The sequence below is a fragment of the Chlamydotis macqueenii genome, chromosome 5, assembly GCF_036417535.1.
Source record: "Chlamydotis macqueenii isolate bChlMac1 chromosome 5, bChlMac1.mat, whole genome shotgun sequence".
Classification (NCBI taxonomy): domain Eukaryota; kingdom Metazoa; phylum Chordata; class Aves; order Otidiformes; family Otididae; genus Chlamydotis; species Chlamydotis macqueenii.
Genome location: NC_141560.1, coordinates 54,664,718 through 54,681,485, shown reverse-complemented (window position 1 = coordinate 54,681,485; position 16,768 = coordinate 54,664,718). Strand labels below are relative to the sequence as shown.

The window sequence follows — 16,768 nt, the reverse complement described above, 5'->3', positions numbered from 1 at the left end:
TGGGTAACTGGCTGCAATGGCTGGAAGCTGCAGCATAGACCATTGGTAACCATATTCTCAAAACCTTTAAACCGCTCAGGACCTAGACCCCACAGCTCAGAGCTGCAGTATAGAAGATGCTTCAGTGTAAGAAGCGTGAAGATTTTAAAGGAGCAGGATGAAACATTTCTGTTACAATATCTGCTCAAGGTACTGATACAATAGAAAACAGAAAACAAAACAAAACAAAAACCCCCAAACAACTCTGTGTAATTGAAGGTCCTTAGGCAGAGGACACCTGGGATTTCCAACTGATCAATCCTCCTTTTGCCAACAGCAACATGGAAGAAACCAGCATGATGTGAAAAAAACTACTCAGTGCATTTAGTTCATTTTGTTGTTTCAATTTAAGCTGAAAAGTTCAGAATCAAGAGTTATTCAAATAACACTATGCTGCAGAAGAGAAATTAGAAATCAACAGCCTCTCATCGCCAGAGCAAACAGGATGGAAGATGCAGAACTGAATTTACAGTAGTTTCCTTCTCCATACAGACCAGATTTACCCTACGTTAATCAGGGCTACTCAGAATATTTCTTAAAAGCCACTGTTGGTAAGGAGGTTGTCTCATTCTCCTACATTTACTGAAAACTTGTTTTCTGAAACACTGTAATGCAACAGTCAAAAATCTTCATTCCAAAGAAGGAAAATATTTCATGTACATTCTTAAGCGTGAACCTTCAGGCTTGGGAAACGTTTTTCTAGATTGTCAGCAAGTGTCTGATCAGCCTCACGTAGAACTTCAAGGAAACTCTCCACCTGGAAATAAATTGCAAACACACACACACAAAAAAAAATAAAAAAAACCCACAAACTTGCATGCAACACTGAATTCTTATACTTGGTCTAGAGCATCTTTCTACTCCTGTACCTTCCCACCAGCAGCAGCCAGCAGCAGGCACTGCAAAGAATAATGGAAAATGCTCCACAGTAGGCACCTTCCTCCTAAACTCTGGAATATCAGCTGGTCTAAACTTTGAAACATTATCGCCTTCCCCAAACTCTTATTTTATTGTTTACAAGTACACAAGGAAAAACTCCCTGTGAAAAAATATTTAGAATAATTATTTCATAATAATGTACAGGACAAGTTTTCAGATAGCATAAATTTGCTGACATCCATTCATTTCAGCACAGTTCGACCCTTATATCAGCTGATGATCTAGGCAAAGCTCTGGCTGAAGTAAGTCAGAAGAGATAGAGAGGGTAAGACTGTCTAGAATGGTGCATTACCTGTGTCTGAGCAATTCTGTCCTACCCCTACATCTCATTCTGAAAGGCTTTGCCACTTCAGCAGTATTTTTTCAGCTATGTTAAAGACCTTGTCACATACTCACCGATGCAAAATACAGAGGTAAGAGGTTCTGAAATGCACAGGAACATGTCTGTTCATTTAAATGTCCTTGGTGTAGTCCTTCTAATGTATTTTCCTGGGAAATAAAATGAGAAATACAACTACCAGGTCATGAACAGCTGTTGAAAATTCAAAAATTCAGAACTGTGCAGTGTCTACAATATGCACTTTATTCTCAGAAACAGGTAAAACAACGAGAGCTTACAGTTCTCAGAGAATGCCAAATGTAGCTAATACAAAGAGGTGCGAAAGCACACATCACAAGTCTCTTAATCTGAATGCTCCCATAATAAAGAAGTCCAGATGAGAAGGTAACTTCATATAATGATATTCTTTTCTTTTCTAATTTGGCTTTCATTCAAAAGAAATGGCAACATACATCTAGAGAATTCATCATACAGAATCTTGGCCCTGAAGGCGTACAGCTCAGAAAACCTGTGTCCCTGCCATCTAACACACATTGCTACTCATCTTCCAATCGATTCTCTAATCAACTTCCAGTATGCAACTTCACTTTCACAGAAAATTGCCCACCTTAATAGTAATGTCTTTTTTTCTTACCTACCCTGCAGAAATCCCTCTTAAAATTTTGTTTGTTCTTACCTTGGTCAGTTCTTGAAGCATATTGGAAAGTAATTCACAGCAAATATCCTTCAAAATTTTTAAATGAAAATCTTCCTCATTTACATCGGCCCTTCCAGTCTCTTCTTGTTCGGACTCCTTTGAGTTATCAACTGATCTCCTCCCACAGCTCTCCATGTATTGTAAGATACGAATCAAGCTCCCAATCAGAGGCATATCTAATATAAAGTAACAAGAAAATGGAAGTTTAACACTGAATTTTTTTCCCCATCCTTTCAAGGCCTAAGAATTTTGAAACACACTGCAAGATTTTATACAAAAGCTGTAGTAATGTATATTCTGACAATGCATTTTGTTACTCAAAGACTGTTTTAAAGAAGCAAGGGGAAGTGTAGTACAAAACTCAAACTGTTTTTTTTCTGCAAGCTAACCTGTACCTACTAAAAATATATGCCAGTGGTAAGGAATATGAGAAGGAAAATGTCTCTAGTAGTAACTCAGAGGCTAGTACATGACATTTGCATCCAGATAATCCTATCTGCTAAACCAAACCAACACGACGTCTTTCTGCTGCAGATGACCCTTACTCACATTCCCATGATAGGCTTTTAATTCTAACTGGACTGAAAAGTAACAAGCGATAAAGATGTAAGTAAGCACAGAATCTCCCTCTACTAAAAAAAAAATTACTATCAAGACCTCATATTTTAGCAAAGATTAATTCTGCAATTTAGATTAATTTACCCAACGGAGAAGACTGAACAGAATCTGTAGATTCTACTAGTGTAACTCTTCAGAGATATGCAGTAATTCAACTTTGAGGTAGCTGTGATTTTTAGAGTCACCAGTAAAGCCTTACTGTTTTCAAACACGTAACTGAATTCTGTGTTCTGAACTGATCTCTAGCAAACCAATAAATTAACTATCTTTCACTCCACATAAACAAAGTCAATTGTGAAAATAACTTTAAAACAAACAAACAAACAAAAGAACAGAAAAAAGCACAACTTGCTTTTCCTCATCTTAGTGTATTCTTGTTCTGTCTGTGAAGCAAACATGGCAGACAGCACGGACAAAAGAGAGGCCAATACAGTCTTTTGCTCCTGCACAATGATCGGTGGATCGTCTGGCTGGCAAAGTTCATGGCAAACGAGGTCATAAAGCAAATTCCAAGTTTCTTTTCCTCCATCAGGAGCCTGCACTTGAGAAAGAAAGAGAGAACCCACCAACCCATCAAATTTAATCTAAGTACATGAATTTTTTTTCTCCCCGTTAAATATCTAATGATCTAGAAGTTACTGCCATTCTTGGTCCCATCATATGTAGCAATTCAAGTGTCTTACCAATAGCCTGAATACCCTCATCCACTGTGGTCAGGAGCTGCAAAATATGCATATAAACATCGAGTCCTTCCGGATTATCCGACCTACACAGAAAAAGACAAAGAACAAAGACAAATTAAAGATCTGATGACTCAGTTTATATTTTGTGTGTCTTGGACACACAGAAGACTATTAGCAATCACTGCTGTTCTCTTTGCTAACAAACTAGTTGACTTATTTCAAATGATAAGTACAGAAAAATGTATTCTGGTGATCTGTCAACCCATGCAACTCACACTGAAATCAAGACGTCCAGACATAGGCCTTAACAAGGTTATAAGGAGTCTCCTCAGCCACGAAACCAGAAAGAAATCTCACATACCGGACTTGTTTGGCTGCTTCAAGTATGCAAGGCACAATCTTAAAATCTGGAAGTTCTTCGGGGGAATCATCTACAGACGGTCCCACAGACCGACAAGTGCCATTTTTAATCCAGTTTAACATTAGCTCTTCATCTAGATCAAAGAGTTTGTCCACCACTTCACCCACTTTTACCAGCAATTCAACTGCACAAGAGAGAACATATCAAATTCAACAAGACTAGAAAGAGAGAAAAATAGTTCACAAAATGCTAATATGTAAAAGCATTCAGAGTTCATTCAATGCCGAAATATATTGGTTTTGTTCACGATCTATTAAGGGTTGCTATGTTTAATTCCTTTTCATGGCATAGATGAAGTGAAGAGCTTGATAAATAGGGATTGCTAGAAAGCTCACTAACACCTTCTATCTTGTTATGCCATTTTTGAAGCAGAAACTATTCTGCAAAGAGACTTCACGTTCCTGAAAAGTCATAACTTCTACTTCTGAAGTAAAGCTTTCCAAGATTTGTCCCTAAATATGCAGTTTTCTGTTAACCTTACACCTGCCAATCTGTGTTTTACTTAAGTGGATCTGTGATTTCAACTGGACAGAGCACAATTTCTGAACATGGTCATTACAAAAACAAACAAACAAACAAACCCCACCAACCAGAGCTGGCATTTTTCAAATTCTAAAACCTAAATTATTAGCATTCCTAGACAACTGATAACTGCTGTTACAGTTTATTTTGGACATGAAAAATAAGTGCTATTCAAAATATTTCCATTATTAGGTACTTAGTTTGGTTTTTGCTAAATTAGTGCTATCACAAAAGAGACTTGTGTACCACTGACTGCATACTCAAAGCCTGCGCAGTATTAGCTGCCATTCAGAGCAAATGAATCATTCCTCTAGTTCACATTCCTTAAGTATAGTAGTTTTAAAAATGAAAAATATGTATCTGATTTGAAAATAAAGTTAAATGAAGTCTTGATTCAAGGACAAAAAAAGACATATGCATATCTCTGAATGAGGACTATGTCCTTTCCTTCACTATGCCAAATAACACTTCCATCTATTAGACTTGTTTTTCTTCCCCCACAGAGCTTTCTTCTTCCTCTATGTGTGTTTTCCTAGTTGGTTCTATATACATTTATAAACTGCAAAGGCAGGACAAGTTTGGTTTGGTGTCCTTAAAACTCACGAGGTTTACTTTATTTTAAAGAAATTCTGTACTCCCAATTGAAAATATTTGTCTTTGAAATTGCATATTTCAGTTCTTATTCTTTTCTGCAAACATCCAAGTTTTTTGTCAACTTACCATTTGTAGAGCTGGACATGATAAAGCAAACACAGTCATACACAGAAGGGTTTTCTCGGATTCTCTCAACCCAGATGTTGGCCACTTCAGGCTGGGAGAGGCAAGTTAACAGCAACCTAGACAAGAATTGCCCATTTGACAACTTAGAAGCCAATTCCTTGATTTTAGCTGTACAAGTGTAAATCCAAAATAATGAGAATGGTATGACAGAAACGAGAATCTAGCTCTCAGCCAATCAATTCCAGAACAATGCAGAAATGACAAAAGGACAGGATGGGAGGATAATAAAATACTGAAACCCTCTTGACAATTTTCTTCCCAGGCCTCAGAACATAGCAGAACCACACTAATGATGCATTAATTTCTGAGATATCCTACCTGCTTGTTTCCAGGAGGGTTGGGGAGTCTGAATCACACAAACGTTGCAATAACACTTGGCTTTAAGAAGAAAGTGCAAGATAAAAGTTAATAAAAGCTATCTTTTCTTAACAAAAGTTATTAAAAGGTTAATTTCATAGCTGCAGACATGTTTTGAGATTAAAATCAGCCTTTCCTGACTTACTGCATTACGAGTGTTTCAAGATTGCCAAACTTAGAAATTAAAAGATTCAAGAACTTCAGTGGTGACTAAAAACAAAAACACAAAAAAACCCAGTGGTCTGTATCTTTTTTTTTTCTTCACTGAACACTTTCCACTCAAATATGGTCAGTCAAAAAGGTGTGAATGAAGATGATGCATGGCAGGCAAACTTAGTTCCTTCTATAATATATATTTCATGATTTTATGTCCAGAAAAGCAGTACTCACACACGTATAAAGCACATATACACTTACCCAAGATTCTCATCTTTACTAATGGACATGCATATGTCTTGGAAACAGGCCATGTTTCCTAATATTCCCACACAGATTTCCTGAAAAGTCAGAACACAGTTTTGCTATGAGGCAACTGCAACATAGTTCAGTATTTTATTTTCACAACTGTATGACAAAAGAAACATTCAAAGGTTCTTAGAACCACCAGTTTCAAGACAGAGATACAGATTTTTCTACAGTATGTTGAGACAAGCGTAAAATATACTCACGATATATTCAGCTACTTTGGAGTTAAAGTGTTCCATAAAAGCAAATACATCTTGAAATCAACTTTACTTGCATACTCTATGTATACTGTTTTGAAGCTAATCTGTCATTCCTATTACTAAAGCAATAAAGAGTCCTAACAACAAAAACATTGCCATCTAAGTGCAACTCTCACAGATATTCACTTTCTCCCAAAAGAAAGCGGTCTTGATACAAGCTTCCAGCAAAGCCCATTTTCCAATTGCAGAGATTTTAAAAACAAATAGAACCAAACCCAAAGCAGTGCATCCCATTAGGCCATTCATGCCTAGACAATCACTAAAATGATGCATGCTTCTATTAAAGGGGCTGTGAGAGCTCTGAAACACTTGTGGGTGACTGGTGCTAACAAAGGATGCCCTGGGAATTACTCACTTTCACCAACACTAGGTTGGAAATCAACCCTCACCACTCAAGATTATCTTCTTTATTCTATTACCTCTGCTAAATTACAGCAGACACTCTAGCAGGCACTATTTCAATAAACCGATGTGACAGCCAGTTTGCACTGACTTCCAAATTTTAGTTGTACTTTCAGAGCCCTATGCGTATGTCCTGAAGTAAAGCTTCTTGTAACTTCAGAGAAAGGGGAGTTACACCAACGCTGGATAGCTTTGAAAACCCTGTCTTGAATACTAAATGCCAGTGAGAGTGTAGTACAAGCTGAAAAAGAATGACATCAGAACAAAGGGGGAAGAAAAAAATGCATTAAGTAATGTTAAGGTCTAACAGTTCCTAACTGCTAAGATTGCCTTTGTAGGTCTGACTAAACAAATTCATAACGATTTCTGTTCAGTAATCATGAAACAAATCTTGAGAAAAAAGGCCAGTCTTTACTGTTTTTATAACAAGTCCTATAATTAGGTTTGAAAAACCTAGTTCGTCATCAATAATGACATGTATCAGCCACAGCATCACTGAAATATTTACTGACCAGACTACACTAAAAACACTGTGAAAAAGCATTACAAAATTTGGTTTTGTGTTTTCTCCTCATGCCCCTAACCTCTTCAAACATGCAATGGGAGGAGGGAGATATGTGCAAATGCACGTACATAACTATCTACTATTTCTATTAATATGGGGCAGCTTTTTGACAGTCCATACTTACAGTAAGGCGGGGGCATTTTGATTTGGCAAAAACTCCCAGGAATATATCAGGGGCGTTGAACTCCTGAAGAAATAAAGCGACATCCTGTGGAGAGAGGGAATGGTGGAGTAAATGGACTTTTTCAATTTCCAAATGCAAGTCAAACCTTTTCTCAAAGCACAAGGACTGGGTTAAAGAGATGTCGAACTCACTAAAAGAGATCACTTATTTCCCAACAGTTATCACCAATAACATGGTATACCACCATCCAGCAAGCCCCTATGGTGATTCAGGGTGCCAGTGATTTGCTGTGCAATGAGCCAAAAAGTCAATTTAGTTTCTTTTGCTCTCTGTCTCAATAGAGAGCCAGTGATGCTAAGTCAGAATTCAGCAAATACCATGTTTTCAGACAGTGACATCACCCAGACATACTACAAGAAACAAGGGAAGGGATTTTCAGCACCTGATTAGAGCAGACTAAAGGAAATTTCCTCCTCATTTTACCACATTAAAACATAAGATTAGTTATTTATTTGGAAGTAAAGGGCACATCTTCCATGTTTATTAAAATATCTAAACAAAGAGCCAGGGAATAAAATAGTAATAATTTAAAATAATATATATCGCTCTTACTTTAGAATTTGTTCCAGAATTTGAGAATGTTGAGAAAAATACCAAAAAGTTCTGTTAAACTGCCATTGTGAGTCTGTAGCTAAAGTTTAAACGGTTGTTTATCTATCAGAGAAAACTACGCTTACTAGGAGGATGCATCACAACTGCTAAATGAAAACATGCCTGTTTAGAGATGGTACCAATATTCTCTCCATAATCAAACTGATGAAGATACAGGCTATGCACGCAAGTTAATTTCAGCTATAGTTAACGTACTGTCCTCTAGCAACTCCAAGCTTTGGTTCAATTCCCGCACATATGGCCCCACTTATGCCAGCTTATCCTAAGCAACAGCACCGCGTGATTCGTTAGACACCTGGGGGAAGGTCGGGCAGACCACCTTGTTTCTTTTACATTCAGACAGTTCTGCTTGGTATCCTCAAACAGCAGCAAGGGGCCCAGAAGCTAGGACACAACAAAAGGCCTGCTTCTGCAAACTAGTGCTGGGCCTGCGAGTGCACACAAAATACCTGCTCGTCCTGAAAAGCAGCCTTTGTGATGAGCTTGCTTGATGCCAATTCATCACCCCTGCCCTGCGTTCAGACTCACAGGCTGCTGTCAGCCAAGCCAGAGAATAAGCAGTACCATCGAAATCAGAAAGCTGACCGAGCCTGTTTAACTCTGTCTTCCTTCTCCCTCTTCCAGAAGGATTTTGACTGAACACGCTCAGCAAGAGGACCGGAGCAGAAACTGCCCACAGCTGCGAACCACCCTCGAGGTCTGACACCCACGCATCGCTCCCACCTCGTCCATCGACATGTCCCACACTTTGCAAATGTCATTCTCCATCTCTTCATCCAGTTCCGTCGGGGTGTCCTCGGTGGGCTCGGTCTTCTCGGGGCTAATAACCTGAGAGAAGGGGGAGGGGGCCACGGGGGTACGTGAGCTGCGGCCGAGAAACGCGAAAAACGACCTATCGCTGCAGCCACAGTTTTAAAAAACCCACACAAGTAGGAAACCGCTGTGCCGTGTCCCCCCCACGCCCCCCGTCCGCCCCCGGTAACGGCCGCACCGCGCCCGCGAAGCACTGACCGTTACCGAGCCCGCCGGCCTCCCCCCTCACGGCGCACCCCCTCCCAGGCCCGCACCTCGATGAGGCGGGTGAGGATGCTGAACAGCCAGTGCTTGCTGTACACCGTATTCCCCACCACGTCACCCTCCTCCTCCGGCTCGCTGGAGGGCGGCGAGGGGTTACGGTCCATACCGGCCCGCCACCGACACCACCACGGCCGCACCGCCACCAACGAGCCGCCAGCGCCCAGAGCGGCGCCCGGCTAGCGCCCCGCAGCGCCCCCTGTCGGCGCGGGGCGCCGGGAGGCCACCGCCCAAAGGCCGGACCGGGCCGGGCCCGTGACGGGGCAACCGGCCGCCGCCCCCCCACCTCCGCGGAAAGCAGCCCCCGGGCTCCCAGGGCAGCCAAGGGGCCAAAGGAGACCTCCGCCCCTTGGGGTGCAGGGAGCGCCCGCCTCCGAGAACGTCCCGCTTCCCTGCAGGGCAGCGCCGTCACTTGAGGTCCCACCCCAGAAGGAAAGCCAGCGGCGCGGGGAGCCGTTTTCAGGAAAAAGTCTTTATTGGGCTGCACAGAGGGGGTGTGAGAGGGCCACAGAGATGGCCGCCGCCGCCGGGGCAGCGTCAGTACTTGCTGGGAAGGCCCGCCGGCCTGTAGCGGTTGGGGTCCCCGCCGTTTCGGCCCCACTCGTTCGCCTCTTGGTCAGCTCGGGTGTCTTCCGCCCCTCTGCCGCTCACGCGGCTTTGCCATTTCTCCCGGGCATCACTAGCAGGAAGAAAAAAGGCCACCTGAACCCCCACTGTGTATTGATTTCCTCACTCACATAAAACTAACTTTTCCACAGGACTTCGCAACATGAGACACAAGAGCATAGTCAGTCCTTGTCTGAGAAGGGCAGTGGAATCCATAATGTTATGTGAGGAAAGGAACTAGCAAGGAAAGAGTTCCTTATCACCAGAAATGCAGACACACGGCATCTGCCTTCTCGGGAGGACAAGAAGAAAGGCTCAGGTAGGTGGAGAGGCACCATTCCTATAGAGACTGGCTGTTCCGACATTAACTGCTTCCCCTCCGTTCACTGTCCTTCTAGGTCAAAAGCTAAGTCAAGTCAAACAGGACTTCACTCTTAACAGGAATGCCTGGATCCCTAGTAACTCACTGTTAACAAGCCAAATATGCTCCGTTACCTGATCACTTTGGCTGCCCAAGCACCGCCAGGTCCTCTTTGGGCCGCATCATAATTCCCACGAGCATGGAAATATTTGTCAGCATCTTTATAATTTGCCTCACGCATGTCCCGGTATGCTTTGAGCATATCCCATGCCCCTAGGATGAGAGATTAGAGAAAGAGATTGTGTTGACTTTAAAGAGTTGAAGAGAATGAGTTGAAGTACCATTTCAGCCCGGAACTGAAAGGCCCTAGGAGCAGTAACACAGAGAGGCACTTCTCTGCATCAGCCTTTGCACAGGGATGTGCCCGCAGAAAGGGCCTGCAGGAGCTGATCAAGGCTCTCTTGCAGAAGAAACTGGCAGGGTCCCTCATGTGGAGCTGTGGACCTCCCAGCTCCGAGGACTGTGTCCATTGACTGCCAGTAACCTGTGCTCGGGGAGAGGGGGTTCCTGAGACAAAGGCCCATGTAACAGCAGCTTACCTCCCGCTGCATCCCAGGCAAATCGTCCACCTCGGACTAACAGTGGCTCAGCAGCGCTTGCACAGAGCATAAAGGAGAGCAACATGAGGCAGACACAGAGCCTCATGGTTCCCAGCCCAAGCCTGATATGGAGCTGTGAGACAATCAGAGAGATGAGCAGTTGTGGAGCAGCTTTGAGAGGCTGCTGACAGAGCATCCATCATACCCATAGCTGTGCTCGGGCAGCTGCCCCAGCACCAAAGGCTGGTCCAGGAACCTGCTTCTCCCACTGCTTCTCCCCCCACAAGGAGTGATGCCCTCTGTGCGACCACAAGCTCAGCTCAGGACTCCACAACAGAGGCAGATGGACATGAGATATTTGCGTTTTAGCATTCCCTGCTGCTCCTATCACGAGTACAGATAAGCCCAACATGCTAAAGCATCAGTCCTGTTCCCGAATCTCAGCTGAAAACACTGCATATAGTTCACAAATTCAGAATATTACTCACCACTGCAGAAAGGCAAAGCTGAAGGAGATGGAGCTTGTCTTCTGTGCTCTTAGACTCAGAGAGGGTATTTATAAGCAATTCAAACCCCTCAAGAGAGGAAATTGGAAAGGATACCCATGGCTGGGAATTTCCCCCCACTACTCCACTTCCAATACAGAAATAATTACGGTAAGCCTGACCTTGTCCTTGCTGAAAGGTCATAGCTCCTGTTACACAAGTTACACAATTTTTTAGAAAGTAGGTGGTGCTCCTTCAGCTGTCCATGGGACTATTTGCTCCTCATAACAAGCAGGCTGACAAACTGCCTCGAAGACTGAAGTGTTCTGTGTGCTTGAAGTGTTACAGTTGGCTTAACCATGACACTTCTGTTCGGCTCTTGTGCTGAACAGAGCTTCAAGAAGGTGCCTGATTGCCTGCACTGTACATTGAAGCACAAGGCTGGGTCTGTGTGCACAAGGAACAGTCAGCTGCCTTAAATGAATGGCTGCAGCAACTGCTAAGTGAAATTCTGTGTGTGCTGGCATGACAAGATGGATCTCAGAGTTGATGGAATGGAAAACGTGAAGTGTTGCTCTTAACTCCGTTGCAAAGCAAACCCCATACACCTGTGTCCCTGTTGATAACGCTTTAAGATAGCGCATGCATATGCCACCATAAGGAAGGCCTGAATGGTTTGTCCTGCCTTTGCTGTCACAGATTGTCGTAGTTCAGCTCTGACTACGCAGTCTCTCTCTCACTCCCCCCACCCTCCGAGAGAATAGGGAGAGAAAATATAAGAAAAACGGCTTGAGGTTTGAGATAAGGACAGGGAGAAATCCTTAAAGTTACCGTCACGGGCAAAACAGACTCGACTTGGGGAAAACTATTCATTTATTACTACAAATAGCAGGGTAATGAGACAGAGAACAAGATAACCTCCCTCCACCCCTCCCTCTTCCCAAGCTTAACATTATCTCTACTACCTTCCCCTCCTGAGCGGCACAGGGGGGAAGAGGGAATGGGGGTTGCAGTCAGTTCATCACGCGTTGTTTTATGCCGCTGCTTCATGGTCGGGGGAAGAACTCCTCGCATTCCTCCCCCGCTCCGTCGTGGGGTCCCTCCCATGGGCCACAGTCCTTCGTGGAACTGCTCCGGTGTGGGTCATCTCTTCCACGGGTGCAGTCCCTCTAGAACAGCTGTCCCAGCGGGCCCTCCACGGGCCACAACTGCCTTCAGGCATCCACCTCCCCTGGTACGGGGTCCTTCACGGGCTCCAAGTGGATCTCTGCTCCTCCGTGGACCTCCATGGGCTGCAGGGGGACAACCTGCTCCACCATGGTCGTCACCACAGGCTGCAGGGGAATCTTGGCCAGGAGCCGCATTACTCCTCCCCCTCCTTCTGAACTGACCTTGGTGTCTGCAGCCGTTCCTCACAACAGGCTGGTAGGTGTCTCTCAGGATCTTTTTTACATCTTATTCACTTCTCATCTCCTCTCCACTTCTTGCAGCCGGGCTGGACCGAGTTGGGCCCAGTCAGCTGCCTGGCGAGAGGCCTGAGGGTGAGGCCTGCAAGGCCCATGAGGCCTGCACCTCCCCCTCTGTGCCTCTGCCCCCGCTCAGCTGCTTCACATCTTCCCTTCTCTTTTTTTTTTTTTTTCTGTTTTCCCCTACTTAAATACGTTATCGCAGAGGCGTTATCACGGGACATTCTGCTACCAATCGGCTCAGCCTTGGCCAGCAGCGGGTCCGCCCTAGGCCCGGCCGAGTCCACTGAACAAAGGGGAGCGACTTCTAGCAGTTTCCTACAGAAGCTACCACCTTAGGCCCCCCCCACTAAACAAAACCACGACACAGATCCTTCTCAAGGGACTTCCAGCCATCCTGCTGCAACAGAAGCTCGGTGGGGCTCCAGTGGGCTACACTAAGGAGAGTTTTTGATGCAGCAGTAAACATTTTACCTAAGGGGAAGTTCAGATCCATACAGCCACACCTCTGCTAGATTTAAAGAGCGATATGGTAACTGTAAGGCCCTATTGGCATGGTTCACAGTTTGAGCACCCACTGTGCTCTCTCTGCTTAGGAGCCTGCTTGCTTCCCTTGGTTAATAACTGGCACAACTGTTTCCCCTGCAAAAAGCTCTGGGTTGAGTACAGTTGCATTGTGGAATGAATGCGCAGAATGTCTCCCCACTGTGTGTTCTTGTACATGATTGAAGAAAAGAGCTTCTCTAAATTCTCTGCAGAAGAGGTGTGTGTAGCTGCCCCTTCACAGCTCTGTCGCTTTAACAATTAACCACTGGAGCAGAAGGGCAGAAGCATGACGCAAAAGAGGTGCAATAACAAACTGACCTAAGAAAGTGCCAGGAGCTAACTTCCTTGGCCATTGCTGAATTTCAAACAAGAATTTAGCTTAAGGGAAAAAGAAACATTTTCCACAGTGTGGTGGGTTTTGGTGGCAGGGAGGCTACAGGGGTGGCTTCTGTGAGAAACTGCTAGAAGCTTCCCCTCTATCCGGTGGAGCCGGCTGGCTCTGGGATGTACCTGCTGCTGGCCAGGCCAAGCCAATGACAGTGGTAGTGCCTCTGTGATAGCATGTTTAAGAAAGGGAAAACAAAGCAGCAGGGTGAGGAGAGAGGCACAGGCCTCACCCCTGGCCTCCTGCGCAGGTGGCTGTCTGCAATGGGCCCAGCCTGGTGTGGCAGTGGGGAGAGAGGAGCAAGAATATGTGAGACGCCAAGGTCAGTGAAGAAGGAGGGGGAGGAGTGAAGTTGTTCCTGGGAGAGATTCCCCTGAAGCCTGGGGTGAGACAGGCTGTCCCCCTGCACCCCATGGAGGCCCACGGAGGAGCAGAGATCCACCTGCAGCCCGTGGAGGACCCCACACCGGAGCAGATAAATGCCTGAAGGAGGCTGCGGCCTGTAGAGGACTCATGCTCGAGCAGTCTGTTCCTGAAGGACTGTACCCCATGGAAGGGACCCATGCTGGAGCAGTCTGTGAAGGATTGTCCCCATGGGAAGGACTCACGTTGGAGAAGTTAATGGAGGACTGTCTCCCATGGGAGGGACCCCACGCTGGGGCAGGGAAAGGGTCTGAGGAGTCCTCCCCTGGAGGAGGAAGGAGCAGCAGAGACAAGGTGTGGTGAACTGACCCCAACCCCCATTCCCCATCCCCCTCGGCCACTGGCAGGGAGGAGTTAGAGAAATCATGAGTAAAGTTAAGCTCAAGAAGGGAAGGGCGGGGGGAAAAGGTTTTTTAAGCTTTGAGGTTTTTTTTTCTTATTATCCTGCTCTGGTTTAATTGTTAATAAATTATTTTTCCCCCGGTCGAGCCTGTAACAGTAACAGCTGAATGAACTCTCCCTGTCCTTACCTCAGCCCATTAGCCTTTTGTTGTATTTTCACTCTCGTCTTCCCGGGGAGTGAGATGGGGAGCGAGCAGCTGCATGGTACTTGGTTACTGGCTGGGGCTACACCGTGACACACGGACAGGCTTGGAGCAGGACAGATATTCTCTAGTACGCTGTATCCCTGAACGGAACAATTTGAGACTAGAATCTAAACCCTAACACAACAGACAAGGAAACCTGGCAAAAAGCAGGGGCCAGACACATAATTTTGTCCCCTGCCACCCCATGAACTTGATGTCTAACAGTGTAACAGCTCAGTTACTGCAGAGGCTGGAGCGCTGTGTTTTGCTGCAGCTCTATTCACATCCCAGTGATGACTTTTACGCCCTTACAGCACATGTCAGCTCAAGGGCCTTCTCTGCTGGCTGCAGGTAGTCCTGTCTGGAAAACTACTCCTGTAAGTTGGAGTACTGGCTCACTACTGCACGTGCCGTTTTGCCGAGGGCCCTAGAACAGAGCATTGCCTTCAAAACTGACTGAAGGCACTTTTCCCTCATTTTGGAGTATTTTCCCACATTTTGGACCATAGAAGATATTTCTGAGTCTGACATACTTCATATTCTTTCCAAACCATTTTCTGCAAAGAGCACAAACATGAGGATAATTGCAAGGTAGGCATTGCAGGGGATCCTTAGAAGATCTCGGATTGCAGCCCCTTGACTTGTCTCCAACAAGGAGGGCAGCAGCAGTAACAATGCTGGAGCTCCCTAGAGTAACTGAAATCAAACACCAGCTTTGTGCTCCAGCACACAACAGCCTGAGCACTGCTTTCCCATATCCTCATGGCCTGCGTTCCCGTATGCTCCTGGCCTGCTTTCTGGGTCACAATCCTTGGCCAACAGAAACAAGCTGCAGCCAAAACTGTTGCTTTTGCAACAGAAATAGGCAAGCTGCCTCTGAGCATACAGAAAGGTTTGAACAGAATAATCCTAGCACTAAAACACGGGCTGCGTGTGCACGCTGGATAAACATAACACATACAGGGGCTCCTAGGAGATTGTTTTCTGGGTTTGTACATTCTGATATAGTTAATATAAAAAGCAGCCTCAACATGGTTGCTCTTTAATTCTAAATATCTATAAATGCAAGTCACATTCTGCAAACATTCTGCAATGGAGGCATTTTGCAATCTAATTCTCAGATTAAGAGGATGAGGTGAATTCCCAGCCCAGGCACAATAATAGATGCAATTATTCCTTATTCTGGGAAGTAAAAGCACCTTATCCAAGTTTACGTGAGCAATAATTCACTTCAGGAGTTTTGCCACGCTGCTGTATGGATTACTGTCATTGGTCTCAGGCTTACAGACAACTGCAAACTTGACCTCTCTTCCAGTAACAGATTGCATATAGAATCATAGAATGGTGTGGGTTGGAAGGGACCTTCAAAGGTCATCTAGTCCAACCCCCCTGCAAGGAGCAGGGACATCTCCAACCAGATCAGGTTGCTCAGAGCCCCGTCCAACCTGGCCTTGAATGGTTCCAGGGATGGGACATCTACCACCTCTCTGGGCAACCTGGTCCAGTGTTCTACAACCCTCATTGTAAAAAAAATTTTCCTAATATCTAATCTAAACCTACCCCCCGCTATTTTAAAACCATTACCCCTTGTCCTATCACAACAGGCCCTACTGAACAGCCTCTCCCCAGACTTTATGCAGACGTTTATCTTAAATAACCTTGCTTTCCCCATAGGTTTTGATGATGATTCCAACAGTGAAATAATGTTTTGAGGCAGGTAGGAAACAGCAATTTTCCAACTCTTCTTCAGAGAGTAAATTCTTACCCTTTATTTACAGCCAGGTTTGTCAAAATCATCAACAGAAGCTCACTTTAGACACCAAACGTGAACAAATGCTTCCCATTATGTTAGCTATATGACTGTTCTGACACAAAATTTAAAAAAAAAAAAAAAAAAAGCTCTGAAGGGAAAGTTATGGTTTACTGTAAAAAAATATTTAAATAAATATTTTTTATTTAAAAAAAATAAAAAACAAAGCACAACAAAGCCAACACAAATTCTATTTAAAGCTGCTCAGGGTAAAGCCCCCTTCTTCATTCATCTCTGCTTTTCAAGGGTCCCCTCCACCAGTAGTCACTCACTAAAACCAAAGATGAGCTGCAGCTCACCTGCTCCAGTGTAGGCTGGCTTAAACTATCAGTGGCATATGCTTAAGTGGGCTGACAGGAGCTGGTAGGGGCTGTAGCTTTAGGATGAGAGCATTGCTCTGTACAACTGTAACTTCTAAACAGAAGACTATTTCATTTAACGCTCCCTTCACCTTACCCTACCCTTAGGAAACAGCAATTTTCCAACTCTTCTTCAGAGAGTAAATTCTTACTCTTTATTTACAGCCAGGTTTGTTAAAATCA

The 16,768-nt window shown here is 44.6% G+C and overlaps 2 protein-coding genes across 2 annotated transcripts; both read right to left on the bottom strand.

The window, feature by feature from the left end:
• Nucleotides 1–338: 338 nt before the first annotated feature.
• On the bottom strand, nt 339–9,109 carry SAAL1 (serum amyloid A like 1). The gene is made up of 12 exons (XM_086749850.1): nt 8,952–9,109; nt 8,608–8,712; nt 7,213–7,296; nt 5,814–5,893; nt 5,358–5,417; nt 4,980–5,095; nt 3,678–3,861; nt 3,317–3,399; nt 2,986–3,174; nt 1,995–2,191; nt 1,375–1,467; nt 339–796 (listed from the first exon to the last, which is right to left on the bottom strand). Exons 1-12 carry the CDS (start codon nt 9,063–9,065, stop codon nt 704–706), a joined length of 1,398 nt encoding a protein of 465 aa, XP_086605976.1. The 5' UTR covers nt 9,066–9,109; the 3' UTR covers nt 339–703.
• A 307-nt stretch (nt 9,110–9,416) lies between these two features.
• LOC104487574 (serum amyloid A protein) lies at nt 9,417–11,402 on the bottom strand. Its single transcript, XM_010130572.2, has 4 exons — nt 11,013–11,402; nt 10,525–10,657; nt 10,060–10,198; nt 9,417–9,637 (listed from the first exon to the last, which is right to left on the bottom strand). The coding sequence occupies exons 1-4, from the start codon at nt 11,211–11,213 to the stop codon at nt 9,496–9,498; spliced, it is 615 nt and encodes a 204-aa protein (XP_010128874.2). The 5' UTR covers nt 11,214–11,402; the 3' UTR covers nt 9,417–9,495.
• Between the last annotated feature and the right edge of the window lie 5,366 nt (nt 11,403–16,768).